The sequence below is a fragment of the Salmo salar genome, chromosome ssa01 (genome assembly GCF_905237065.1).
Source record: "Salmo salar chromosome ssa01, Ssal_v3.1, whole genome shotgun sequence".
NCBI classification, from domain to species: Eukaryota; Metazoa; Chordata; class Actinopteri; order Salmoniformes; family Salmonidae; genus Salmo; species Salmo salar.
This window is the reverse complement of record NC_059442.1, coordinates 79033076-79060680: the sequence shown is the minus strand read 5'-3', so window position 1 is coordinate 79060680 and position 27605 is coordinate 79033076. Positions and strand designations below refer to the sequence as shown.

The 27605-nt window shown below is 42.1% G+C and overlaps 1 protein-coding gene across 3 annotated transcripts in view; it reads left to right on the top strand.

The window, feature by feature from the left end:
* Positions 1-27605, top strand: part of LOC106612630 (leucine-rich repeat-containing protein 1) — a 69236-nt gene that overhangs the window by 32759 nt on the left and 8872 nt on the right. For all 3 annotated transcript variants that reach the window (XM_014213976.2, XM_014213985.2, XM_045723078.1), the window contains 9 exons: positions 4280-4369; positions 8117-8173; positions 8758-8821; positions 9336-9410; positions 9891-10035; positions 10810-10928; positions 11449-11532; positions 16578-16693; positions 18663-18835. In XM_014213976.2, the coding sequence (XP_014069451.1) occupies positions 4280-4369; positions 8117-8173; positions 8758-8821; positions 9336-9410; positions 9891-10035; positions 10810-10928; positions 11449-11532; positions 16578-16693; positions 18663-18835 (923 nt within the window). The remainder of the gene's footprint in view (positions 1-4279; positions 4370-8116; positions 8174-8757; positions 8822-9335; positions 9411-9890; positions 10036-10809; positions 10929-11448; positions 11533-16577; positions 16694-18662; positions 18836-27605) is intronic.

Sequence of the window (27605 nt, the reverse complement as noted above, 5' to 3'; positions counted from 1 at the left end):
ATTTAGACCTGGGACACCAAGTGTGTGCAATGAATTATCAGGTAGAACAGAAAAACCAGTAGGCTCTGGACCTCGTAGGGTAAGAGTTGAGTACCCCTGGCTTAGATGTTCTTGTTAGACAGCTTTACAGCTACTCAGTCGGGGAAGGGAATATGTAGTGCTCTGACCTGCAGATGATATAATATGGTTAGCCTCTCTAGGGCAGGCGGGACGAATTCGTCCCACCTACGCAACAGCCAGTCTAATCCAGTGGCGCGATTTTCAAATACCTTAGAAATGCTATTACTTCAATTTCTCAAACATATGACTATTTTACAGCTATTTAAAGACAAGACTCTCGTTAATCTAACCACACTGTCCGATTTCAAAAAGGCTTTACAACGAAAGCAAAACATTAGATTATGTCAGCAGAGTACCCAGCCAGAAATAATCAGACACCCATTTTTCAAGCTAGCATATAATGTCACAAAAAACCCAAACCACAGCTAAATGCAGCACTAACCTTTGATGATCTTCATCAGATGACACACCTAGGACATTATGTTATACAATACATGCATGTTTTGTTCAATCAAGTTCATATTTATATCAAAAACCAGCTTTTTACATTGGCATGTGACGTTCAGAACTAGCATACCCCCCGCAAACTTCCGGGGAATTTACTAACAATTTACTAAATTACTCACGATAAACGTTCACAAAAAGCATAACAATTATTTTAAGAATTATAGATACAGAACTCCTCTATGCACTCGATATGTCCGATTTTAAAATAGCTTTTGGTGAAAGCACATTTTGCAATATTCTAAGTACATAGCCCAGCCATCACGGGCTAGCTATTTAGACACCCGGCAAGTTTAGCCTTCACCAAAATCAGATTTACTATTATAAAAGTTTGATTACCTTTTCTTGTCTTCGTCAGAATGCACTCCCAGGACTGCTACTTCAATAACAAATGTTGGTTTGGTCCAAAATAATCCATCGTTATATCCGAATAGCGGCGTTTTGTTCGTGCGTTCCAGAAACTATCCGAAATGGTAAATCAGGGTCGCGCGCATGGCGCAATTCGTGACAAAAAAAATCGAAATATTCCATTACTGTACTTCGAAGCATGTCAACCGCTGTTTAAAATCCATTTTTATGCCATTTTTCTCATAAAAAAAGCGATAATATTCCGACCGGGAATATCCTTTTAGGTAAACAGACAAAGGAAAAGAAAGCTTTCGGTCGACGCGGGCACGAGCCTGAGTCTCACAGTACTGTAACCAGCCACTACCCAAGCGCGCTACTTTGTTTCAGCCAGAGCCTGCAAAGCCACGATTCAGCATTTTGCCGCCTTCTGAGAGTCCATGTGAGCCGTAGAAAGTGTCACGTAAGAGCAGAGATCCCCTGTAATTGATAGAGATAATCAACAAGGCCAAGAAATGGTCAGACGGGGTACTTCCTGTACAGAATCTTCTCAGGTTTTGACCTGCCATTTGAGTTCTGTTATACTCAGACACCATTCAAACAGTTTTAGAAACTTTAGGGTGTTTTCTATCCAAAGCCAATAATTATATGCATATTCTAGTTACTGGGCAGGAGTAGTAACCAGATTAAATCGGGTACGTTTTTTATCCAGCCGTGTCAATACTGCCCCCTAGCCCTAACAGGTTAAGCGTTGTGCATTGGATTGTAATGTGGTACGGCATTACAACCCACAAACAAAACTTTCACACTCCCACACTGACAGAAGCATTGTGTGTCTGAGATTGTCTCTGGGTGACCATGCTAGATAGAAGGGAATCAAGTCATGAAGGCTTAAAACTATACAGTGCATTTGAAAAATGCTGCTCAAAAAAATAAAGGGAACACTTAAACAACACATCCTAGATCTGAATGAAAGAAAAAATCTTATTAAATACTTTTTTCTTTACATAGTTGAATGTGCTGACAACAAAATCACACAAAAATAATCAATGGAAATCCAATTTATCAACCCAGGGAGGTCTGGATTTGGAGTCACACTCAAAATTAAAGTGGAAAACCACACTACAGGCTGATCCAACTTTGATGTAATGTCCTTAAAACAAGTCAAAATGAGGCTCAGTAGTGTGTGTGGCCTCCACGTGCCTGTATGACCTCCCTACAACGCCTGGGCATGCTCCTGATGAGGTGGCGGATGGTCTCCTGAGGGATCTCCTCCCAGACCTGGACTAAAGCATCCGCCAACTCCTGGACAGTCTGTGGTGCAACGTGGCGTTGGTGGATGGAGCGAGACATGATGTCCCAGATGTGCTCAATTGGATTCAGGTCTGGGGAACGGGCGGGCCAGTCCATAGCATCAATGCCTTCCTCTTGCAGGAACTGCTGACACACTCCAGCCACATGCTTTAGTCCAGGTCTGGGAGGAGATCCCTCAGGAGACCATCCGCCACCTCATCAGGAGCATGCCCAGGCGTTGTAGGGAGGTCATACAGGCACGTGGAGGCCACACACACTACTGAGCCTCATTTTGACTTGTTTTAAGGACATTTCATAAAAGTTGGATCAGCCTGTAGTGTGGTTTTCCACTTTAATTTTGAGTGTGACTCCAAATCCAGACCTCCATGGGTTGATAAATTGGATTTCCATTGATTATTTTTGTGCGATTCTGTTGTCAGCACATTCAACTATGTAAAGAAAAAAATATTTAATGAGATTATTTCATTCATTCAGATCTAGAATGTGTTATTTTAGTGTTCCCTTTATTTTTTTGAGCAGTGTATATCAATTAAATCAGATTTACATAGTTATTCAGGCCCTTTACTCGGTACTTTGTTGAAGCACCTTTGGCAGCGATTACAGCCTTGACTCTTCTTGGGTATGACGCTACAAGCTTGGCACACCTGTATTCGGGGAGTTTCTCCCATTCTTTGCAGATCCTCTCAAGCTCTGTCAGGTTGGATGGGGATGGTTGCTGCACAGCTATTTTCAGGTTTCTCCAGAGATGTTCAATCGGGTTTAAGTCTGGGATCTGACTGGGCCACTCAAGGACACTTGTTCCGAAGCCACTCCTGCATTGTCTTGGCTGTGTGCTTAGGGTCGTTGTCCTGTTGGAAGGTGAACCTTCGCCCCAGTCTGAGGTCCTGAGCGCTCTGGAGCAGGTTTTCATCAAGGATCTCTGTACTTTGCTCTGTTCATCTTTCCCTTGATCCTGACTAGTCTTCCAGTCCTTGCTGCTGAAAAACATCCCCACAGCATGATGCTGCCACCACCATGCTTCACCGTAGGGATGGTGCCAGGTTTCCTCCAGATGTGACACTTGGCATTCAAGCCAAAGAGTTCAATCTTGGTGGTTTTTCAGACCAAAAAATCTTGTTTCTCATGGTCTGAGAGTCCTTTAGGTGCCTTTTGGCAAACTCCAAGCGACCTGTCATGTGCCTTTTTATCGAGGAGTGGCTTCCGTCTGGCCACTCTACCATAAAGGCCTGATTGGTGGAGTGATGCAGAGATGGTTGTTCTTCTGGAAGGTTCTCCCATCTCCATGGAGGAGCTCTGTCAGAGTCTCCATCAGGTTCTTGGTCACCTCCCTGACCAAGGCCCTTCTCCCCTGATTGCTCAGTTTGGCTGGGCGGCCAGCTCTAGGAAGAGTCTTGGTGGTTCCAAACTTCTTCCATTTAAGAATGGAGGCCACTGTGTTCTTGGTGACCCTTCCCCAGATCTTTGCTTCGACATAATCCTGTCTCGGAGCTCAGCGGACAATTCCTTCGACCTCATGGCTTGGTTTTTGCTCTGACATGCACTGTCAACTGTGGGACCTTATATAGACAGATGTGTGCCTTTCCAAATCATGTCCAACTAATTGAATTTACCATAAGTAGAAACATCTCAAGGATGATCAATGGAAACAGGATGGACCTGAGCTCAATTTCAAATTTCATAGCAAAGTGTCTGAAAACGTATGTAAATGAGGTATTTATAATTTCTAAAAATCTGTTTTCGCTTTGTCATTGAGGATTTTTTAAAAATGTAATCCATTTTAGAATAAGTCTGTAACGTAACAAAAAGGGAAGGGGTGTGAATTCTTTACAATTGCACTGTCATTAAATGGAAAGAAAAAGTTACAGTTCCTGTTGATAGATTAAACTTTCCTGTCAGATAGGAAAGAAGTAAGCCTGTATTAGCTTTATAGTATATTTTATAGTATTCTTATTGCCTATATATGCAGTTGGAACCATTGATTTTTCAGGAATCTGCCACCATGTATTTCAGCTGCGAAGATCTGATTTTAATTTGAATTCCTCTCTTGTTTTTGCAGATTGCCTGAGAGTTTTCCAGAGCTTCAGAATTTAACATGCCTTTCCATCAATGACATTTCGTTGCAGGCTCTTCCCGAAAACATTGGAAAGTAAGTGCTTCTTTCTGGCATAAAAAAAATATATAGAATTTGTTTCATCGTCCTGTTGTACAGAAACGTGTTTTAATGGGTTGGAATTTAGTTCTCACTTATGCACTTTTGATGTTCATATGGGCTGTGACTTTGAATATAAAAAAAAATGTGTAAGAAATTGTATCCTACTGTCGGTCATATTTCTTAGTCACAGGTGGTTATGAAACTGCTTCCTGTTTTTAAGTTCTGAACAATGTAATGGCATACTGTGACTACAAATGGTCTGTAACTGACATTTTTGGAAGTTGCTGGCACTCACACCCTCCTTCAATGGATGTGGTTTGGAACTGTGTTTGTTTCCATGACAATCTATTTTAATAAATACTGCTATGTTACTGTGTAATATATTTTGGTAGTTTCATGACGATCCAGTGTATAATTTCACAAAGGGACAAGAATGGTGTTATTTGATTTATGGCATAATAACTTACAAGGGTAGTTGTATCAGTAAGTTCTGCTTCTTTCCTGTCCCCCTCTATCCCCAGCGACCCTGAAATTTCCTGTGTAATTTCCTCCAGCCTGCCAAGTTCGTTTACGTTTCACTTGCAAAAGAATGCCAGCCCTCTCTCCCTTCAAATAACTGAATAATATATCATGCAGTTATCATGCAGTAGACTGTAGGTTGACTACAGTCTACAGACAGCAGCTACAGTCATAATCTCTCTTTAGGCTCCTTCTAGGATTTATCATCATCAGATGAGGCACTAATATTATATGACACCTCCAACACTCACCGGCCGTATATCGTTCTATACTCGTTGACAGGCCCCTTTTTTGTGTTATGCACAACGCAGCAACAGATTTTGAATTAAGGAACACTTGAAAAAATTGAACTAGTGTAAAATTAAATAGGCCTCTGTTTTGACTTGACATATTGCTGTAAATTAGGGATTACTGTATGTAGCATAACCTTACATGGTTAATGTAAATATGGTGTTTTGCAGAATGATTCAGCTGTGTTTCTCTCTCTCTCAGTGATAAGTAGGTCTAGATTATAGACTGAGTAATGTTACTTATTGTGCTCGATTAAGTCATATTAAAGCTGTGTTGATCTATGAGTTACCATGGTGACCTAGTAAGAGCTCTGTGACAGTTGGTGAAGATGTGAAAAGACAGACCTACTCGTGCATAAGTGCACAGTATTAGGCCAGATATTGATTGTTCATCCATTCACTCACTCTCTCGTCTAGCTGTGGAGGGCTGAAATGCTGTCACCCAAATGGTGTAGGCTTAATGGATTTGTAGGGGGAAAAAACTATTTTCTACACCTCTGTTAATCTCTCATTAATCTCTCGTGGACAGACGCACGTAACATAAATGGTATCGTAGTGTCTATCAACAGACTGTGGGATGCGACTAAGGAGGAACTTAGTTCCGATGTGCAGATTTTTCATCACTGATCATTTGAACAAATCACAATTTTGCATCTTTCAAAATTTCGAAGGGGATGGGACATTTGACCCATATACTTGCCTGGGTGGAGCTACCCCTTGATTTTTCCCACCTTTTTCTACGTTACAGCCTTATTCTAAAATTGATTCAACTGTTTTTTCCCCTCATCAATCTACAGACAATACCCCATAATTACAAAGCAAAAACAGCTTTCTTGAAATTTGAGCAAAAAAAAAAGAAGAAAAAACTGAAATGACATTTACGTACAGTACCAGTCAAAAAGTTGGAGACACCTACTCATTCAAGGGTTTTTCTTTATTTTTACTATTTTCTACATTGTAGAATAATAGTGAAGACATCAAAACTATGAAATAACACATTTTGAATCATGTACTAACCAAAAAAGTGTTAGACAAATCAAAATATATTTGATATATTTGAGATTCTTCAAAGTAGCCACTCTTTGCCTTGATGACAGCTTTGTTCACTCTTGGCATTCTCTCAACCAGCTTCATGAGGTAGTCACCTGGAATGCATTTCAATTAACAGCTGTACCTTGCTAAAAGTGAATTTGTGGAATTTCTTTCCTTAATGCGTTGGAGCCAATCTGTTGTGTTATGACAAGGTAGGCAAGGTATACAGAAGATAGACCTATTTGGTAAAAGACCAAGTCCATATTATGCCAAGAACAGCTCAAATAAGCAAAGAGAAATGACAGTCCATCATTACTTTAAGACATGAAGGTCAGTCAATCCAGAAAATTTCAAGAACTTTGAAAGTTTCTTCAAGTGCAATCGCAAAAACCGTCAAGCACTATGATGAAACTAGTTCTCATGAGGACCGCCACATGAAAGGAAGAACCAGAGTTATATCTTCTGCAGAGGATGTTCATTCGAGTTAACTGCACCTCAGATTGCAGCCCAAATAAATGCTTCACAGAGGAGGAGTAGACTGCGTGAATCAGGCCTTCCTGGTCGAATTGCTGCAAATCAACCACTACTAAAGGACATCAATAAGAAGAAGAGACTTGCTTGGGCCAAGAAATACAAGCAATGGACATTAGACCGGTGGAAATCTGTCCTTTGGTCTGATGAGGCCAAATTTGAGATTTTTGGTTCCAACCGCCGTGTCTTTGTGAGATACAGAGTAAGTGATTGGATGATCTCCGCGTGTGTGGTTCCCACCGTGAAGCATGGAGGAGGAGGTGCTTTGCTAGTGACACTGTCAGTGATTTATTTAGAATTCAAGGCACACTTAACCAGCATGGCTACCACAGCATTCTGCAGCGATACGCCATCCCATCTGGGCTTGGGCTTAGCGGGACTATCATTTGTTTTTCAACAGGGCAGTGACCCAACACACCTCCAGGCTGTGTAAGGGCTATTTGACCAAGAAGGAGAGTGATGGAGTGCTGCATCAGATGACCTGGCTCCCACAATCACCCGACCTCAACCCAATTGAGATGGTTTGTGATAAGTTGGACTGCAGAGTCAAGGAAAAGCAGCCAACAAGTGCTCAGCATATGTGGGAACTCCTTCAAGACTGTTGGAAAAGCCTTCCAGGTGAAGCTGGTTGTGAGAATACCAAGAGTGTGCAAAGCTGTCATTAACGCAAAGAAGAATCTCTCAAATATATAGAAAATATTTAGATTTGTTCAACACTTTTTTTTGGTCACTACATGATTCCATATGTTATTTCATAGTTTTGATATCTTCACTATTATTCTAAAATGTTTTGAAAATAGTAAAAACATTAAGAAAAAACCTTGAATGAGTAGGTGTGTCCAAACTTTTGACTGGTACTGTATACATGTTTACTTTTTGTGCCATTTGATTCGCAATAACCCACGATTGATTTTAGGCTTTAATGTTCCAGTCCACAAGATTTTTTGATTTATCTGCTCCTCATTTAACTAATGCAGTTAGGCCTATATTTCACCACTGATGTCCAAGCCATATCTTCGGAGATTGGAAGCAAATATTTGCCTAGTTAAATAAAATATCAAATATGTACCTTGGCAAGAAACGTCTAGTTACAGATTGTGCATAATAATGTATTCTCACCAGAGCTACATAGCTCCACTGCTGCGATTTCGAAATACAACTATTTTCCTTTCTTTTGGGAACAAAGACATTACCTCCAAGCCATGTTGTGCTCCTAAAAGCCCCAATTCTTGGAATTCATCGACTCTGTTCTAGATGACTTCAATCAATAATCCTCATGAAAAGGGTTACTGTATTTTCTGTTGTTCGTGATCATTTGGGGACAATAACAAACACCAAATGTCCCTCCCTCTTTTGCCTCTCTCCACAGCCTCTCCAACTTAGTATCACTGGAACTCAGAGAGAATCTGCTGACATATTTACCAGAGTAAGTACTTACCCTGGATAGATACTGTATGTTTCAGGGCAAAAAATTAATTGGAGGCAGAAGACAAGTAGGCCTACTTTATTAGTCCATGCGAGATGGAAATTCTTATTTCGCTCTGCTCCCAACCCCCCAGACATCAGTGTTCCCCAAACGCTCTGTGTTCCACAAAGTGTAAGAAGTAACGTCTGTGTGTCTACATTACAAGCATGTAACACATTCAGTAGACCACAGATGAAGCCTTATGTGTTTCACATGACGTGTGTGTGTGTGTGTAGACTTTAGAGGTGATATAGAATGCAGTGTACTCTCTAAAGAGTTGTTGGTCTATATTCAGCCAATGCGCGACTATTATGTTGGCACAACAACAGTCTCCCTCTGAACGTCTAACCATCTCACTGCTTGGTATGTGGCCAATACATTTTCACTCGCACATGGTTCAAATTAAACAGCAGTGAAACAGACTGAGAATGAGAAGCAGATACAATATAAATCCATCACTGTATGATGATTATGTTTATTGCATTTTTTTCAAAGCCTATATGTAATATTTTTTGACTTTATAACCCCTCTTGTGCATTCCACAGGTCACTATCGCTACTTCACAGACTTGAAGAACTTGACCTAGGGAACAATGAACTTTACAATTTGGTGAGTTTCTGACTTTGCGAATCTCAGTAAATATGTTGATTTCTTGGAATAACATTCACACTGAAGAAAACAATATGCATAGCTACGCATGTGTAGAATGAGCAGCCCTCAAATCTCACTCAACACTTTTCTTATGTGAAACTTAATTGGGTGTACTGATAGAAATGCCTCCCTCTTATCATCCTGAAGGGGTAGTGTGACAGGGCCATTGAGTTTAAGTCATAGTCTGTTACAACATAATGTCAGGTTTGATGTTTATAAAAAGGTAACTCCGAGACGGAGACACACTCCCTGAGAGATTGACTGAAACCAGACAAGGCTAGGGAATGACAGTTTACACATGGTTGAAATTATTCCAGTCTTGTTTACATTTGCCTCAGTCGTGTATAATTGTCTCTCTTTCTCTCTTTTTTCTCGGTCTCTGTCTCTCTCTCGCTCCCTTTTCTCGGTGTGTGTCTCTCTCTCTCTCTGTCTCTGTCTCTCTCTTTTGCCTCCAATCCTTCCTCCCACACAGCCAGAAACAATAGGATGTCTTGTCAGCTTAAAGGACTTGTGGCTGGATGGAAACCAGTTGGCTGAAATACCTGCAGTAAGATTTTTCTTAGATATTTAGACTAATAATTGTCATTTTTTAAGTGCCTTGATATTATGGGTCTCCCGAGTGGCGCAGCGGTCTAAGGCACTGCATCTCAGTGAAAGAGGCTTCACTACAGTCCCTGGTTCGAATCCAGGCTATATCACATCCGGCTGTGATTGGGAGTCCCATAGGGTGCAGCACAATTGGCCCAGCGTCGTCCGGGTGTGGCCGGGGTAGGCCGTTAATGTAAATAAGAATTTGTTCTTAACTGACTTGCCTAGTTAAATAAAAGTTAAATGAATAAAAATGACAGTTGAACTTGTATGATATGGTTTTGAGTCCCCAAAAAGTGAAAGGCTAACACCCATTTTTTAGGCTAAATTAATATTGTGACTTCTGTTGATATAATGCAATCACAAGATGCACCGTTATCGTTAGTCACTAACACAGACTGTGAAATGTATTTATAATTGAAGTGTGTTCAACCCGTAGGAGATGGGCAGCATGAAAAGCCTCCTGTGTCTAGATGTATCAGAGAACAAGCTGGAGCACCTTCCAGAGGAGATGGGTGGCCTGGTCTCCCTTACTGACCTGCTCGTGTCCCAGAACCTCATCAATGCTCTGCCAGAGGGCATAGGTCAGCACGCTGCTGCACTGTACACTACAATAGTGTGTGTGTGTGTGTGTGTGTGTGTGTGTTTTGATTTTACTATCCTTGTGGGGATCAGAAGTCAGAAATTCGGACAAGTGGGGACATTTCGTTGGTCCCCACAAGGAAAACGACTTGGTGTTACAATTAGGGTTAAGGGGTTTGGGTTAAAGTTCGGGTTAGTTCGGGTTGGGGAAAATATCATTTTGAATGGGAATCAATTGTTTTGGTCCCCACACGGATAGTAAAATAAACGTTTGTGTGCACTCATGCGTTTGTATGCATGCGTGTTTGTGTACATGTTTGTTATTGGTCACTTGTTTTACCATGTCATGCATTGGACCATGCTGAAACTGATTAGGTCAAAGATGGGATCAACATCAATGTAAACTGAGCGTAAACCGGAAGTTAATCTGAGCAGATGAAACAATGTTTATTACTTTTACCAAAAGAGATTGTGAATCACATAATAAGATAGTCCACATTTGGTAACTGAACTGATTTAATAACACAGGTGATGTGCCCCTAGGACACAATATAAATTTGGATGAATGGAAAATTAAATGTGACAGTCATTAAATCCATATAAAATCATTTGATGTTTTATTGATCTGTCGTTTCATTAGCCATAGGCTCTGGTGTTGGTTGCAAATCAACTAACTTGTTTTACGAATTATATTGATTGCCATGCTATCCTCACTACTCTCATATGTCTATATCAAAGTATGTAACGTGTTTTTTTTGTTTTTTTTCTCTCTGCAGGAAAACTAAGGCGACTGTCGATATTGAAAGCAGACCAGAATCGGCTTGCCCAGCTACCAGAGAGCATTGGCAACTGTGAGAGTCTCACTGAACTGGTGCTCACTGAGAATCGGCTACAGGTGGGTTTGTGGTTGCGCTACACTTGCTCATATATACATATTATTATGAGGGCAGGTTTGATAAGTAAGACCCAATTACTTTTCTTTTATGTAATTGAGATCACAAGACACATGGCTGACTTTTTCAGCCCACGACAAACACTTTAATTTTATATAACTCAACTCTGATGGCTGCCCTCTTCGGTCCTTTGAAAGACCTTGTGCTTACAGTATAGCATAACAAATTGTAATTTTACTTCTGAAGGGATGTATTCTCTTATTATTGTGTGACCTTTGACCTCCATTATGCCCTTAGTCTTCACTTCCTAATAGGCTAAAAACATCTAAGTGTGCGCCAGGAACTTATCCTCTTTACCACTAGCCAATCAGATATGTTTATGTCATCCTCACAGTGGGACTGTGCAGGTAATCCCCATGCTCAGGCCACTAGCCGGTCTACTGTCACTGCTACACCTATTACTGTATGTGCGAACTGTAGATGTTTAATGTATTATTTCTTAATTGTTGTTTCTCTCTTTAGAGTTTGCCAAGAAGTATTGGAAAACTAAAGAGACTTTCCAACTTCAACTGTGATAGGAACCGACTAGCGTCATTGCCAAAAGAGGTATGCTATAGTCTTTCAACATGTAATAGTTTGAAGCAAATGTGAGATTTGTTGATGAATGGTAGGTCCTTCATGCTTCACAGGGAACCACAGTCCATAGTCTAGTGCAGGTATTCCCAACCTGGGGTACGACAATACAAATGTGATTCACATATAAAATAACTTTTATTTTTTAAATAAAAAAAAGTAAAATCTTCACATTTTCAAACAGTCCATTTATATTTTCCAACGGGGCTATCCATTTGGGTGAGGTTTTTTTCTTGCCTGAGTAGCCTCGTTTCACTGCCTAAAATTAAACCATCTAGTGTTCATCGAAATAACAACACAATGTCAAATACAGGTAGCCTAGACAAATAATTAACATCCAATCACATTAACCGTTACTCTCTCGCGGGAATTCCACTAACGGTCCATATGTAGCCAAACGTAGCTGCTGCTCATTCCGTTTGCTTGAAAACTGATAAATGGTTAAAAAAAAGTAAGGCCTTGTCCATACCAGCAGTACTACACCTACACCTGCACCTGTTGACGACACAAGTTGTTCTGCTTCCACAAGCACATCCAATGCTAGCATCAGTAATTCTACATTTGTTGTTAGACCAGCTGGCATGGACACTGACAGTTGTGAATCTGATGCAGCCGAAGAGCTACTGCCCCCTTACCCGGGAAAGCACCGAACAACAGACAGGGACATTGGACCATCGAAGAGGCACAAATATGATGAGAACTACATTGATTTGGGGTTCACCTATATTGGGAGTAGTGTCTTTCCTCAGCCACAGTGTGTTATGTGCAAAAGTACTATCTCACAACTCGATGAAACCTTCACTCATTTAGAAACAAAACATGCCAATTAGGAAAAATAAGCCACAGAAGTTTTTTGTGCGAGAATTAAGACAACTTTCGAGTAGTAAGACGTGTATATAAAAGCAACAGATACCATTAATAAGAAGGGGCTAGAAGTGTCTTACATGGTGAGCTGCCGAGTTGCTAGGACAGGCAAGCCCCATACTATTATGGAGGACTTCATTCTTCCTGCTGCCGTGGATATGGCTGGGACTATGCTGGGGGAAAGGCAAAAAAAAACTATACAGACAATGCTTTCATCAAACAACACTGTTTCACGACACATCAGTGACATGACAGGAGATGTTTTGAAACAATTATTGCTTCGCATACATGCCAGTGAATTCTATGCGTTACAGTTGGATGAGTCAACAGATGTGGCAGGCCTGGCACAACTCCTGGTATATGTCCGTTACGTTTATGGGGGGTCAATTAAGGAAGACATCCTCTTCTGGAAACCAGGACAACAGGAGAGGATATTTTTTAAGTACTGGACAGCTGTGTGACATCAAATGGACATTGGTGGTCAAGATGTGTTGGTATCTGTACTGATGGTGCAAAAGCCATGCCAGGGAGACATGGTGGAGTGGTAACGCGCGTGCAAGCAGTTTCTCCCGACGCCACTTGGGTACACTGCAACATCCACCAAGAGGCTCTTGCTGCCAAGGGAATGCCTGACAGCTTGAAGGACATTTTGAACACTACAGTGAAAATGGATAACTTTGTTAAAGCAAGGCCTCTGAACTCTCGTGTATTTTCTGCACTGTGCAATGATGTGGGCAGCGACCATGTAACGCTTTCACAACATACAGAAGTGCGCTGGTTATCAAGGGGCAAAGTATTGACACTTTTTTTTATTGAGAGACGAGTTTAAAGTTCTTTACTGACCATCATTTTCACTTGTCTGACTGCTTGCATGATGACGGGTTTCTCACACGACTGGCCTATCTGAGTGATGTTTTTTCTCACCTGAATGATCTGAATCTAGGATTACAGGGACTCTCCACAACTATATTCAATGTGCGGGACAAAATTGAGGCTATGATTAAGAAGTTAGAGCTCTTCTCTGTCTGAATTAACAAGGACAACACACAGGTCTTTCCATCATTGTATGATTTTTGTGTGCAAATGAACTCAAGCTTACGGACAATGTCAAATGTCATTTAGTGAAGCACCTGAGTGAGTTGGGTGCGCAATTACGCAGGTACTTTCCCGAAACGGATGGCACAAACAACTGGATTCGTTATCCCTTTCATGCCCTGCCTCCAGTCCACTAACCGGTATGTGAACAAGAGAGCCTCATCGAAATTCCAACAAGCGGTTCTGTGAAAATTGAATTTAATCAGAAGCCACTGCCAGATTTCTGGATTGGGCTGCGCTCTGAGTATCTTTCCTTGGCAAATCGCGCTATTCAGACACTGATGCCCTTTGCAACCATGTACCTATGTGAGAGTGGATTCTTGGCCCCCACTAGCATGAAAACTAAATACAGGCACAGACTGTTTGTGGATTTTTTCTTTTAAGACTCATACTCTCTCCAATATAACCCAACATTGCAGAGTTATGAGCATCCTTTCAACATACCCTTCTCATTAACCTATGGTAAGTTATTCACATTTTTCGATGAACAAATAAGGTTTTATAAGTAAGATGGTTAAATAAAGAGCAAAATTATTGATTATTATTTGTCCCCTGGTCCTATAAGAGCTCTTTGTCACTTCCCATGAGCCGGGTTGTGACAGAAACTCACACGCATTCTTATGTTTAATAAATGTGTCGTATAGTGTGGGTGTGTGTGTGGCAGGCTTACAATGATGGCAAAAAAAACAACATTTGAGAGTGCACTGACCCTGGTGCTAGAGGGGGTATGCAGCTGGAGGTTGAATGTTTGAAGGGGTACGGGACAATAAAACGTTTGGGAACCACTGGTCAAGTGTATTTGTGCCAAGCTTTTATTATCTTAGCTATATGTTTTATGTTGTCAGGACATGAGGCTGCTTCCTTCTGAGTTTCTTTCTGTGATGCAAGCACTTTTCCTTATTTTTTTGTTTTATGACTCAAAGTTTTATTCCATCTCCCGTTGTGATCTTACCGTATCGATCACGTTTTGTGATGCAGCAGTGAAGTAGTTCCACTGTACATTGTGATTTACAACCCCGTTCTTGTATTATCTGAATGAGTGCGGACTGGATCCAAAAGCAATTTCTTCCCTTGCTGCGGTGAGCCACTTCTTCTGTGGGTGCTCTAGAATCAATGTGTGAGTGAAGTTGTCTGTTTGCATGTAATGCTATGTTAACCATTTTACCCCAATACTGTAAGCAAAATGCTTGTGCATGCTAGGTCTGAACATGCTCAGAAAAAGCTAACATAAACCTTGATCGCATCTCATTTTGTGATCGCATCTCATTTTGCCTTCATGATTTACCCTGCAGTTCGGACAAATGGATGTAAAATTATAGAAGCCTCAGGCATGAGTCAGTGGAATCTGGTTAGTGCATCCTCAGTGATCACTGTATGATTTGCATGCAGAGCTTTGCTGGACTAAACCTGACCCCCTCTGATTTTAATGGGTATTGTAAAAAGGCTAATCCTTACACCTGCTTACCAGCAAATCTGGTTTCTGTGAGCTGAATCCCATTCAGTGGAAGCGTATGCCACAGTCGTACAATGCAGGCAAAGGTCGATTTGTCATATCGACCTGACCTGGAGCACTCTCACAGGCACAAAAGCCATCTCCCACTGTGACTGTCTTCACCCTAGACATGGCTGTGTGACTCTTCATTGTGTGTGTGTGACTTGACTGTCTGTCTGTCCGTACTTGAGCATGATTTCAGCTCTCCGGCTTCAGCTCTCCGGCTGTTGGCATGCTATCTTTTGTTTCCAGGGGATTCAAGCACAGACAAAACAAGCACACACACTGACTGCATTTCTCTGGTGTATTCAGCACTAGTTTATTGTCCCAGAATGCCTGCTTCATGTGTGTGCGTGTGAGAGAGACAGATACTGTTGTTGATTCTAGCCTCTTGTCTATTAAAGCGAAGGCAAGCTCCGTCTGGTTAAAGTTTAATCTGAAAGAGGCCTTTAGTAGTTATACAATGCCCCTGTGTCTCAGTGTGAGTCCACAGCACTTTGCACAGATAATGTTGTTGTTTTATTATCTCTAACCATGAACATTTCTAACAGTAACAATAGTACTAGACAACTACTTGTTTACCACAGGTGTCGGGATGTAGCTATGTTCTTGGTAATTAACTGATAATTGGCTCAAAGTTTCAAAACCTGATCTTGTTGTGATTTTTAAATCCACACATTCAAGGTAAGATATCTGCTGAACCTTGGCTTATTTCCATTTTAATTGAACAGTTGCATATTCATTTAGTATTGACCCCCCCCCCCAAACAAAAAGGTCTGCAATTTGTTAATATTTCCAATGCACAATTCTAATGAATTTCATAGACAAACAACGTACCCGGTATTGACGTTGTTTAAGCGTGGGCCCATACATGTAGCACTTTGTATATTCTACTTCTGAGATAATGGCTAGACTTTGAGTAGAACCTGTGTGTAGCCTACTAACTGTAACTCCTGCTGATATTTGGACTTCTCTTCGAGGCACCTCTTTAAATCAATCTTAAGTACTCCAGTGAGGGCATCAGCTTAGCCAGATCCTTTTAACACGATGAGACTCCATTACTGTATTTGGTCCCTGTTCAGGTCTGTCTGGCCGCTGGCTGATAGTAGATTACAGTCTGACTACAGCACTTTAGCTGGCCCATCCGGTCCCTACTTCAACACACTACTAATTGCAGCTAATTTTAGCTCCTACTTTGCCAAACTCCATAGCCCAATTCCATCAAGATGCCCAATTCTGTGGCAAAGCTCCCAAATGCTCTTAATGGTTTACCTATCTATGCCCATTATGCTAAATAGATTTTGGAACAATTAAGGTAATTTTTATAAACAGAAATTCATTTTCTGTGATTTAGAAAATGCTAAGGTATAAAGGTAAATACTTAATTTTGATTATATTTTTTATGCGAACTGTTCTTACCAAAGCCTACTCCTCACTGCTCAAGATGTTTGTGTGCCTCAAAGAACACCTTCTCTGTTCGTATATGGAATTGTATGGTGAAGATAAATTAAAAGTGTCTTTAGAGTTTTAAATTGTCTCATTTGTATGCCTTTCTTTCCTAATCCAGATTGGAGGCTGCAGTAGCCTGAATGTCTTCTGTGTTCGAGGGAACAGGCTGACACGAATTCCCTCTGAGATCTCTCAGGCCACAGAACTGCATGTGTTTGATGTGTCTGGAAATCGGTAGGCTACATAAAAATTACATTTAATGCATGCAAATGTAATGCTTTATTAGCCTATGATCATATTCACATTATATCATATACACAACTGGTCAAAGTTTTAGAACTACTGAGATCTACTAAATGAGATCTACTCATTCAAGGGTTTTTCTTTATTTTTTACTATTTTCTACATTGTAGAATAATAGTGAAGACATCAAACTTATGATATAACACATGGAATCATGTAGTAACCAAAAAAGTGTTAAACAAATCAAAATATTTTTTATTTTAGATTCTTCAAATAGCCACCCTGTGCCTTGATGACAGCTTTGCATGCATACTATTGGCATTCTCTCAACCAGCTTCACCTGGAATGCTTTTCCAACAGTTTCTGTTGGAAAAGAGTTCCGAAAAATGCTGAGCACTTGTGGGCTGCTTTTCCTTCACTCTGTAGTCCAACTCATCCCAAACCATCTCAATTGGGTTGAGAGCGGGTGATTATGGAGGCCAGGATATCTGATGCAGCATCATCACTCTCCTTCTTGGTAAAATAGCCCTTAACCAGCCTCGAGGTGTTGGGTCATTGTCCTGTTGAAAAACAAATGATAGTCCCACTAAACCCAAACCAGATTGGATGGCATATTGCTGCAGAATGCTGTGGTAGCCATGCTGGTTAAGTGTGCCTTGAATTCTAAATAAATCACAAGCAGTGTCACCAGCGAAGCACCCCCACACCATAACACCACCTCCTCCATGCTTCACGGTGGCAAATACACATTGGAGATCATCCGTTCACCCACACCGCGTCTCACAAAGACACGGCGGTTGGAACCAAAAATCTCCAATTTGGACTCCAGACCAAAGGACAGATTTCCACCGGTCTGCTCTCTATTGCTCGTGTTTCTTGGCCCAAGCAAGTCTCGTCTTCTTATTGGTGTCCTTTAATAGTGCTTTCTTTGCAGCAATTCGACTATGAAGGCCTGATTCACACAGTCTTCTCTGAACAGTTGATGTTGAGATGTCTGTTACTTGAACTCTGTGTTAGAATGGTGCCGGAGGAGATGGCTGCCATTTTACGGACTCCTAACCAATCGTGCTATTGTGTTTTTTTTTTTTTCACGTTTTTTGTAACTGTGACGTAACAAATAAAATTTGATTTGAAGCATTTATTTGGGCTGCAATTTCTGTGTTTGGTAACTCTCTATTGATATTTTCCTCTGCAGCAGAGGTAACTCTGGGTCTTCCATTCCTGTGGCGGCCCTCATGAGAGCCAGTTTCATGATGGTGCTTGATGGTTTTTGCGACTGCACTTGAAGAAACTTTCAAAGTTCTTGAAATGTTCCGTATTGACTGACCTTCATGTCTTAAAGTAATGATGGACTGTTTTTTCTCTTTGGTTATTTGAGCTGCTCATGCCATAATATGGACTTGGTCTTTTACCAAATAGGGCTATCTTCTGTTTACCCCCTCCCCCAACCTTGTCACAACTCAACTGATTGGCTCAAATTAACTTTTATTTAACCTTTATTTAACTAGGCAAGTCAGTTAAGAACAAATTCTTATTTACAATGACGGCCTATCGATGCCTTTTTAACAAGTCACACCTGTTAATTGAAATGCATTCCAGTTGACTACCTCATGAAGCTGGTTGAGAGAATGCCAAGTTGACAGCTTTGCACACACAAGTCAAAGGGTTGCTATTTGGAGAATAAACACTTTTTTTGGTTACTACATGATTCCATAGTTTTGGTGTCTTCACTGTAGAAAATAGTAAAAATAAAGAAAAACCCCTGAATGAGTTCTAAAACTTTTGACCTGTAGTGTATATTATTTATCTTATTATACACCAGACCCAGTAATGCTTTTAGATGTAGCAAAGTCAGTCATACTATTTGACACCAACATAGACTCTGAGCTGTCCACAAATCAATAAGGGTCACAAAATATTCTCTGCAGTCTTTCAATAACACATTATCATCTCTCTCCAGACTACTCCACCTACCCATATCTCTGACCATGCTGCGACTCAAGGCCCTGTGGCTGTCAGAGAACCAGTCCCAGCCTCTACTCACCTTCCAGAATGACATGGATCCAGAGTCGGGGGAAAAAGTGCTCACCTGTGTTCTCTTGCCCCAGCAGCCTTTAGAACCTGACAGTAAAGGTAAGGTCTTCTCATGTACTACCATCTCTGTGGTCTTGTGGATAGAGTATCCGCCCTGAGATTGGAAAATTGGGAGTTCGATATCCGGCTGAGTCATTTCTATTTTATTTAACCTTTATTTAACTAGGCAAGTCAGTTAAGAACAAATTCTTATTTTGCAATGACGGCCTACCCTGGCCAAACCCTCCCCTAACCCGGACGGCGCTGGGACAGTTATGCGCCGCCCTATGGGACTCCCGATCACGGCCGGTTGGGATACAGCCTGGGATCGAACCAGGGTTTGTAGTGACGCCCCTAGCACTGAGATTCAGACCGCTGCACCATTCGGGTGCCTAAAGACTGTAAAAATGTGACCTGATCCTTCTCTGCTTGGCACTCTGCATTAAAGGGAAAATTTGTTTTATCCTTTCAATACGACATATCACTTTACATTTGTATTTCGGGAGAAATGTATATTTTTTATAATGTAAAGAGGAGCACTAGACGAGCAGGAGTGAAGCCACTGTCCACATAAGACAGTAAAGACCCACATATCGAGTCCTCGTTGTTTTTGCAAAAATAAATTGGCACTCTGAATAAAGCCAATTTATCATTTGACCATATCCTGTGATTTTTTTACATTTGTCAGCTAAAAATAAAGTTGCACTTATACAGCGCGCAGGCTTTTAGCATTGCACCTTTTACACTTCTGCTGGCTTACCCCTACTAGCTAACCACTTGCGGCCTTGAAACGCATCACTTATTAGCAGTTCAGCATATCAGCATTTCTTTACATAGTAGACATTGAACGTCTATAACCAAACTGGCTAAAACTCAGTTGTTGGCCGATGGTAGCTATAGTTAGCCACATGCTAGCCTGAGGGCTAACATTGCTAATGTTACTAGCAGCAGTATTAGTAAATCCAGGTATACTGGCTAACAAACATTGGCTACCATGATATCCTGCAACTTATATCTTGCCTAGCTAAATAAAGGTAAAAAAATAATATTAACTCAGCCCCAGCAAGTAGTTCAGCACAAATAAAGACATACCCTATATATCAAATAGTACCCCTTCAAATGAGTGGATTTGGCTATTTCAGCCACACCCGTTGCTGACAGGTGTATAAAATCGAGCACACAGCAATGCAATCTCCATAGACAAACATTGGCAGTCGAATGGCCTTACTGAAGAGCTCAGTGACTTTCAACGTGTCACCGTCATAGGATGCCACCTTTCCAACAAGTCAGTTTGTCACATTTCTGCCCTGCTGGAGCTGCCCCAGTCAACTGTAAGTTCTGTTATTTTGAAGTGGAAACATCTAGGAGCAATGAAAGCTCAGCCGCGAAGTGGTAGGCCACACAAGGTCACAGAACGGGACCCCCGAGTGCTGAAGCTCGTAGCACATACAAATCCTCTGTCCTCGGTTGCAACCCTCACTACAAAGTTCCAAACTGCCTCTGGAAGCAACGTCAGCGCAATAACTGTTTGTCTGGATCTTTATGAAATGGGTTTCCATGGCCGAGCAGCCACACATAAGCCTAAGATCACCATGCGCAATGCCAAGCGTCGGCTGGAGTGGTGTAATGCTCGCCGCTATTGGACTCTAGTGCAGTGGAAATGCGTTCTCTGGAGTGAGGAATCATGCTTCACCGTCTGGCAGTCCGACGGACGAATCTGAGTTTGGCGGATGCCAGGAGAACTCTACCAGCGCCAATGCATAGTGCCAACTGTAAAATTTGGTAGATTAGGAATAATGGCCTTGGGCTTTTTTTCATGGTTTTGGCTTTGTTCCAGTGAAGGGAAATCTTGAAGCTACAGCATACAATGTCATTATAGACAATTTTGTGCTTCCAACTTTGTGGCAACAGTTTGAGGAAGGCCCTTTCCTGTTTCAGCATGACAATTGTAAAACTCTGTTGTTTTTGTCGCTTTGCTTTATCTTGGCCAGGTCGCAGTTCTAAATGAGAACTTGTTCTCAACTGGCCTACCTGGTTAAATAAAGGTGAGATAAATAAAATTAAAAGCGAGGTCCATACAGAAATGGTTTGTCGAGATCGGTGTGGAAGAACTTGACTGGCCTGCACAGAGCCCTGACCTCAACCCCATCGAACACCTTTGGGATGAATTGGAACGCCGACTGCGAGCCAGGCCTAATTGCCCAACATCAGTGCCGACCTCACTAATCCCTGCAGCAATGTTCCAACATCTAGTGGAAAGCCTTCCCAGAAGACTGGAGGATGTTATAGCAGCAAATGGGGGACCAACTCCATATTAATGCCCATGATTTTGGAATGAGATGTTCGAAAAGCAGGTGTCCGCATACTTTTGGTCATGTAGTGTACCATGAAATAAAGAATGACATTAATCAGATTTAGTATTTGACTATTAATTTCTGCAAAACGTGCCATATTCTATTGATTTGAGTTGTAGTAGCTAGCTTGCTTGCTAGCTACTACAACTCAAATCAATAGAATACTGCTTGCTTGCTAGCTAGCTTATTCCATCCCCACACACGCTAGAGCCGTGTGAGTGGGCCAATTTGTTTTGTGTGGCCCGATTCACTAAGATAGCTGGTTATCCTTGTTTATTATCATAGTAGCAACATAACATGACAACTCTATGGGCACTGTAGTACCTACCAACCCGAACGGATAATCTCTGCATGTGTGGTTCCCACCGTGAAGCATTGAAGAGGAGGTGTGATGGTGAGGGGCTGCTTTTCTGGTGACATGGTCTGTGATTTATGTAGAATTCAAGGCACACTTAACCAGTATGGCTACCACAGCATTCTGCGGCGATACACCATCCAATCTGGTTTGGGCTTAGTGGGACTATCATTTTGTTTTTTCAACAGGACAATGACCCAACACGCCTCCAGGCTGTGTAAGGTCTATTTGACCAAGAAGGAGAGTGGTGGAGTGCTGCATCAGATGACCTGGCCTCCACAATCCCCCGACCTTAACCCAATTGAGATGGTTTGGGATGAGTTGGACTGCAGAGTTTTTAAAAATAATTTAAAAAATATATATTTCACCATTATTTAACCAGGTAGGCCAGTTGAGAACAAGTTGTCATTTACAACTGCGACCTGGCCAAGATAAAGCAAAGCAGTGCAACAAAAACAACAGCACGGAGTTACACGTAAAAAAAACGTACAGTCAATAACACAATAGAGTGAAGGAAAAGCAGCCAACAAGTGTTCAGCATATCTGGGAACTCCTTCATGACTGTTGGAAAAGCATTCCAGGTAAAGCTGGTTGAGGGAATGCCTAGAGTGTGCAAAGCTCTCATCAAGGCAAAGGGTGGCTGCTTTGAAGAACATAAAATAGATTTTGATTTGTTTAACACTTTTTTGGTTACTACATGATTCCATATGTGTTATTTCATAGTTTTGATATCTTCACTATTTTTCTACAATGAAGAAAATAGTAAAAATAAAGAAAAACCCTTGAATGAGTAGGTGTGTCCAAACTTTTGACTAGTACTGTACATGTCATTAAACAGTGCACCTCCGCCACCACCAGTTTCTCTTGAAGTTGGTATATGCGTTTTTGATAATTGTATTTGAAATTGTGAAAACAAGTGTCTGTGTGTGTGTAAAATATGTTTAAACTTTTGCATAAAGACATTTTTAGAAAGACTATCGTCAATCTACATTGCCATAATTTCATTCAAATCTAACAAACATCCATTTTCATCACCAGTAAGAAACTGCTAACATCTAAGAACTGCTAGCAAACTTGCTAGCAGAACAAGTGAACAACTTTGGGAGGGCAAGCTTGCCAATTTATTTTATTTTATATATTTTTTTTTAACCTTTATTTAACCAGGTAGGCTAGTTGAGAACAAGTTCTCATTTGCAACTGCGACCTGGCCAAGATAAAGCATTGCAATTCGACACATACAACAACACAGAGTTACACATTGAATAAACAAAACATACAGTCAATAATACAGTAGAACAAAAGAAAACAAAAAGTCTATATACAGTGAGTGCAAATGAGGTAAGTTAAGGCAATAAATAGGCCATGGTGGCGAACTAATTAAAATATAGCAATTAAACACTGGAATGGTAGATGTGCAGAAGATGAATGTGCAAGTAGAGGTACTGGGGTGCAAAGGAGCAAGATGATAAATAAATACAGGATGACAAGTGAGATATACCTGCTGGAGCGCGTGCTACGAGTGGGTGCTGCTATGGTGACCAGTGAGCTGAGATAAGGCGGGGCTTTACCTAGCAGAGACTTGTAGATAACCTGTAGCCAGTGGGTTTGGCGACGAGTATGAAGCGAGGGCCATCCAACGAGAGCGTACAGGTCGCAATGGTGGGTAGTGTATGGGGCTTTGGTGACAAAACGGATGGAACTGTGATAGACTGCATCCAGTTTGTTGAGTAGAGTGTTGGAGGCTATTTTATAGATGACATCACCGAAGTCGATGATCGGTAGGATGGTCAGTTTTACGAGGGTATGTTTGGCAGCATGAGTGAAGGATGCTTTGTTGTGATATAGGAAGCCGATTCTAGATTTAATTTTGGATTGGAGATGCTTAATGTGAGTCTGGAAGGAGAGTTTACAGTCTAACCAGACACCCAGGTATTTGTAGTTGTCCACGTATTCTAAGTCAGAGCCGTCCAGAGTAGTGATGCTGGACGGGCGAGCAGGTGTGGGCAGTGATCGATTGAATGGCATGCATTTAGTTTTACTTGCGTTTAAGAGCAGTTGGAGGCCACGGAAGGAGAGTTGTATGGCATTGAAGCTCGTCTGGAGGTTAGTTAACACTGTGTCCAAAGAGGGGCCAGAAGTATACAGAATGGTGTCGTCTGCGTAGAGGTGGATCAGAGAATCAATCACCAGCAGCAAGAGCAACATCATTGATGTATACAGAGAAGAGAGTCGGCCCGAGAATTGAACCCTGTGGCACACCCAAAGAGACTGCCAGAGGTCCGGACAACAGGCCCTCCAATTTGATACACTGAACTCTATCAGAGAAGTAGTTGGTAAACCAGGCGAGGCAATCATTTGAGAAACCAAGGCTGTCGAGTCTGCCGATAAGAATGTGGTGATTGAATGAGTCGAAACCCTTGGCCAGGTCGATGAATACGGCTGCACAGTAATGTCTCTTATCGATGGCGGTTATGATGTTGTTTAGGACCTTGAGCGTGGCTGAGGTGCACCCATGACCAGCTCTGAAACCAGATTGCATAGCGGAGAAGGTTCTGTGGGATTCAAAATGGTCAGTAATCTGTTTGTTAACTTAGCTTTCGAAGACCTTAGAAAGACAGGGTAGGATATATATAGGTCTGTAGCAGTTTGGGTCTAGAGTGTCACCCCCTTTGAAGAGGGGGATGACCGCGGCAGCTTTCCAATCTTTGGGATTCTCAGACGATACGAAAGAGAGGTTGAACAGGCTAGTAATAGGGGTTGCAACAATTTCGGCAGATACTTTTAGAAAGAGAGGGTCCAGATTGTCTAGCTAGGGTGATTTGTATGGGTCCAGATTTTGCAGCTCTTTCAGAACATCAACTATCTGGATTTGGGTGAAGGAGAAATGGTGGGGGCTTTGGCGGTTTGCTGTGGAGGGTGCCGGGCAGTTGACCGGGGTAGGGGTAGCCAGGTGGAAAGCATGGCCAGCTGTAGAGAAATGCTTATTGAAATTCTCAATTCTAGTGGATTTATCGGTGGTAACAGTGTTTCCTAGCCTCAGAGCAGTGGGCAGCTGGGAGGAGGTACTCTTACCTTTTTGAGTTAGTACTACAGGATGCAAATTTCTGTTTGAAAAGCTAGCCTTAGCTTTTCTTACTGCCTATGTATATTTGTTCCTAACTAATGCTTATTTAAGATGGTGAGGAAGGCACTTTTAAAGAATAGCCCGGCATCATCTACTGACGGGATGAGGTCAATGTCATTCCAGGATACCCCGGCCAGGTTGATTAGAAAGGCCTGCTCGCAGAAGTGTTTTAGGGAGCGTTTGACAGTGATGAGGGGTGGTCGTTTGGTCGCAGACCCATTACGGATGCAGGCAATGAGGCAGTGATCACTGAGATCTTGATTGAAAACAGCAGAGGTGTATTTGGAGGGCAAGTTAGTTAGGATGACATCTATGAGGGTGCCCGTGTTTACGGATTTGGGGTTTTACCTGGTAGGTTCAATGATAATTTGTGTGAGATTGAGGGCATCAAGCTTAGATTGTAGAATGGCTGGGGTGTTAAGCATGGCCTAGTTTAGGACACCTAGTAGCACGAGCTCAGAAGATGGATGCGGGGCAATCAATTCACATATGGTATCGAGGGCACAGCTGGGGGCAGAGGGAGGTCTATAGCAAGCGGCAACAGTGAGAGACTTGTTTCTGGAAAGGTGAATTTTTAGAAGTAGAAGCTCGAATTGTTTGGGTACAGACTTGGATAGTAATACAGAACGCTGCAGGCTATCTTTGCAGTAGATTGCCACACCGCCCCCTTAGGCAGTTCTATGTTGGCGGAAAATGTTATAGTTAGCGACGGAGATTTCAGGGTTTTTGGTGGTTTTCCTAAGCCAGGATTCAGACACGGCTAAGACATCCGGGTTGGCAGAGTGTGCTAAAGCAGTGAGTAAAACAAACTTAGGGAGTAGGCTTCTAATGTTAACATGCATGAAACCAAGGCTTTTACGGTTACAGAAGTCAACAAATGAGAGCACCTGGGGAGTGGGAGTGGAGCTAGGCACTGCAGGACCTGGATTTACCTCCACATCACCATAGAAAGAGAAGAGAAGTAGGATAAGGGTACGGCTAAAGGCTATACGAACTGGCCGTCTAGCACGTTCGGAACAGAGAGTAAAAGGAGCAGGTTTCTGGGCACGATAGCATAGATTCAAGGCATAGTGTACAGACAAAGGTAAGGTAGGATGTGAGTACATTGGAGGTAAACCTAGGCATTGAGTAATGATGAGAGCGATATAGTCTCTAGAGACGTTTAAATCCGGTGATGTCATCGCATATGTAGGAGGTGGAATAACATGGTTGGTTAAGGCATATTGAGCAGGGCTAGAGGCTCTACAGTGACATAAGACAGTAATCACTAACCAGGACAGTAATGGACGAGGCATATTGATATTAGAGAGAGGCATGCGTAGCCAAGTGAACATATGGGTCCAGTGAGTGGTTGGGCTGACTGGGGACACGGCGATTCAGACAGTTAGCAGGCCGATGCTAACAGTTAGTAGGCCGGGGCTAAACAAGCTAGCCGTTAGCAGACCGGGGATAGCCGTTAGCAGACCGGGGATAGCCGTTAGCAGACCAGGGATAGCCGTTAGCAGACCGGGGATAGCCGTTAGCAGACCGGGGCAGGCGGGCTAGCCGTTAGCAGACCGGGGATAGCCGTTAGCAGACCGGGGCAGGCGGGCTAGCAGTTAACAGACCGGGGCAGGCTGGCTAGCAGTTAGCAGACCGGGGCAGGCAAGTTAGCCTTTGGGGGACGTCGCAATGGGGGTAAGTCTGTTTTTGCCTCCTTCGTGCGGTGACGTTGATAGACAAGTCGTGGAATTAGTAGGGTTCCAAGTAGCTCTAGGTAGCGGTTAGCAGAATGGGCCTTCAGCGGACGTCGCGCCTGAGGGGCCTGTTGGAATCCTCGGTCTGATTATGTCGCTATTCCGGCGGGGTTCCGTGCCCCGTACCGGCAGTAGAAGGGACCCGGATATTGTAGCCCAGGAGTGGGCTTCGGTGGTAGCACAGGAGCCCTGGCCGGGCTAGCTTCAGGCTAATTGGTGCTTGCTCCGGGATGGAGACGCTAGCCAGGAATAGTCACCCGGGATTGCGTTTAGCTAGTTGCGAAGATCCAGATGAAAATGTTCAGAGTTTGCGGTAGGAATCCGGGGATATTGGGGGGGGGGGGGGGAGAAATATAATTATAATAAAAATAATAGGTCCGTTATGCTCTTGTTTGAGTCACGCTTTCCGAGCTAAAGGTTAGCTGATGACCGCTAGGAATGGTTTGCTGACTAATAGCTGGTAGGTAGTTAGCTGGCTAGCTTCAGTTGAAGGATTCCAGATCCGAAGTAAATAGAAATACTTTAGGAAAAAAAACAGATCCACGCCACATTGGGTGAGGCGGGTTGCAGGAGAGTATTTAGAAGTTGAGGTTTAGGAAAATATTTTTAAAAGATATGCGAAGAAAAATATGTAAAAAGATAGGACAAAGACATCGACGTCTGACTGCTACACCATCTTGGATTATAGAGACCCCTGGAAATCATCCAACGAAAGTAAGAACTGCATTTAAACCGAAAATATACGGTCAGAGGAGAATAATTATTCTGATAAAGGAATTTTGGGTGGGGGTGAAATAGAGGCATGCTAGCAACAAAAAAACGCAACACCATGTGTAAATTAATAACAAATTAGTGCAGGAAATTTAAGAAATTCATGAAAATTATGAATTGAACAAATAACTATGCAAATGGAAAACCATTGGTTGAGTTCTGGATTTGAGGCTACAAAAAGAGATTTTAATTCCTATGCAATGTTCTTGGACTAGTTCACTGTCAGTTTTGTCCTCCTATTATTTTTGTTTAAGTTTTGTTGAACAGTAAAAAGCAATCAGAATGGAGAAAAGCCCATTCAAACCACTTGGAATTCATTTGTTGCCATCCCAGGGCCATGCACTACCCATAAAGCATATTTAGAACTTTTATTATTCAGAAACCTCAAATACCGTCCTGCCCTTCAAAAATGATAAAAATACCAGGATATCATATTTTAAGCCGTCACTGAGCTTTGTATGTTCTACTGTCAAAACCACTATGACAACTA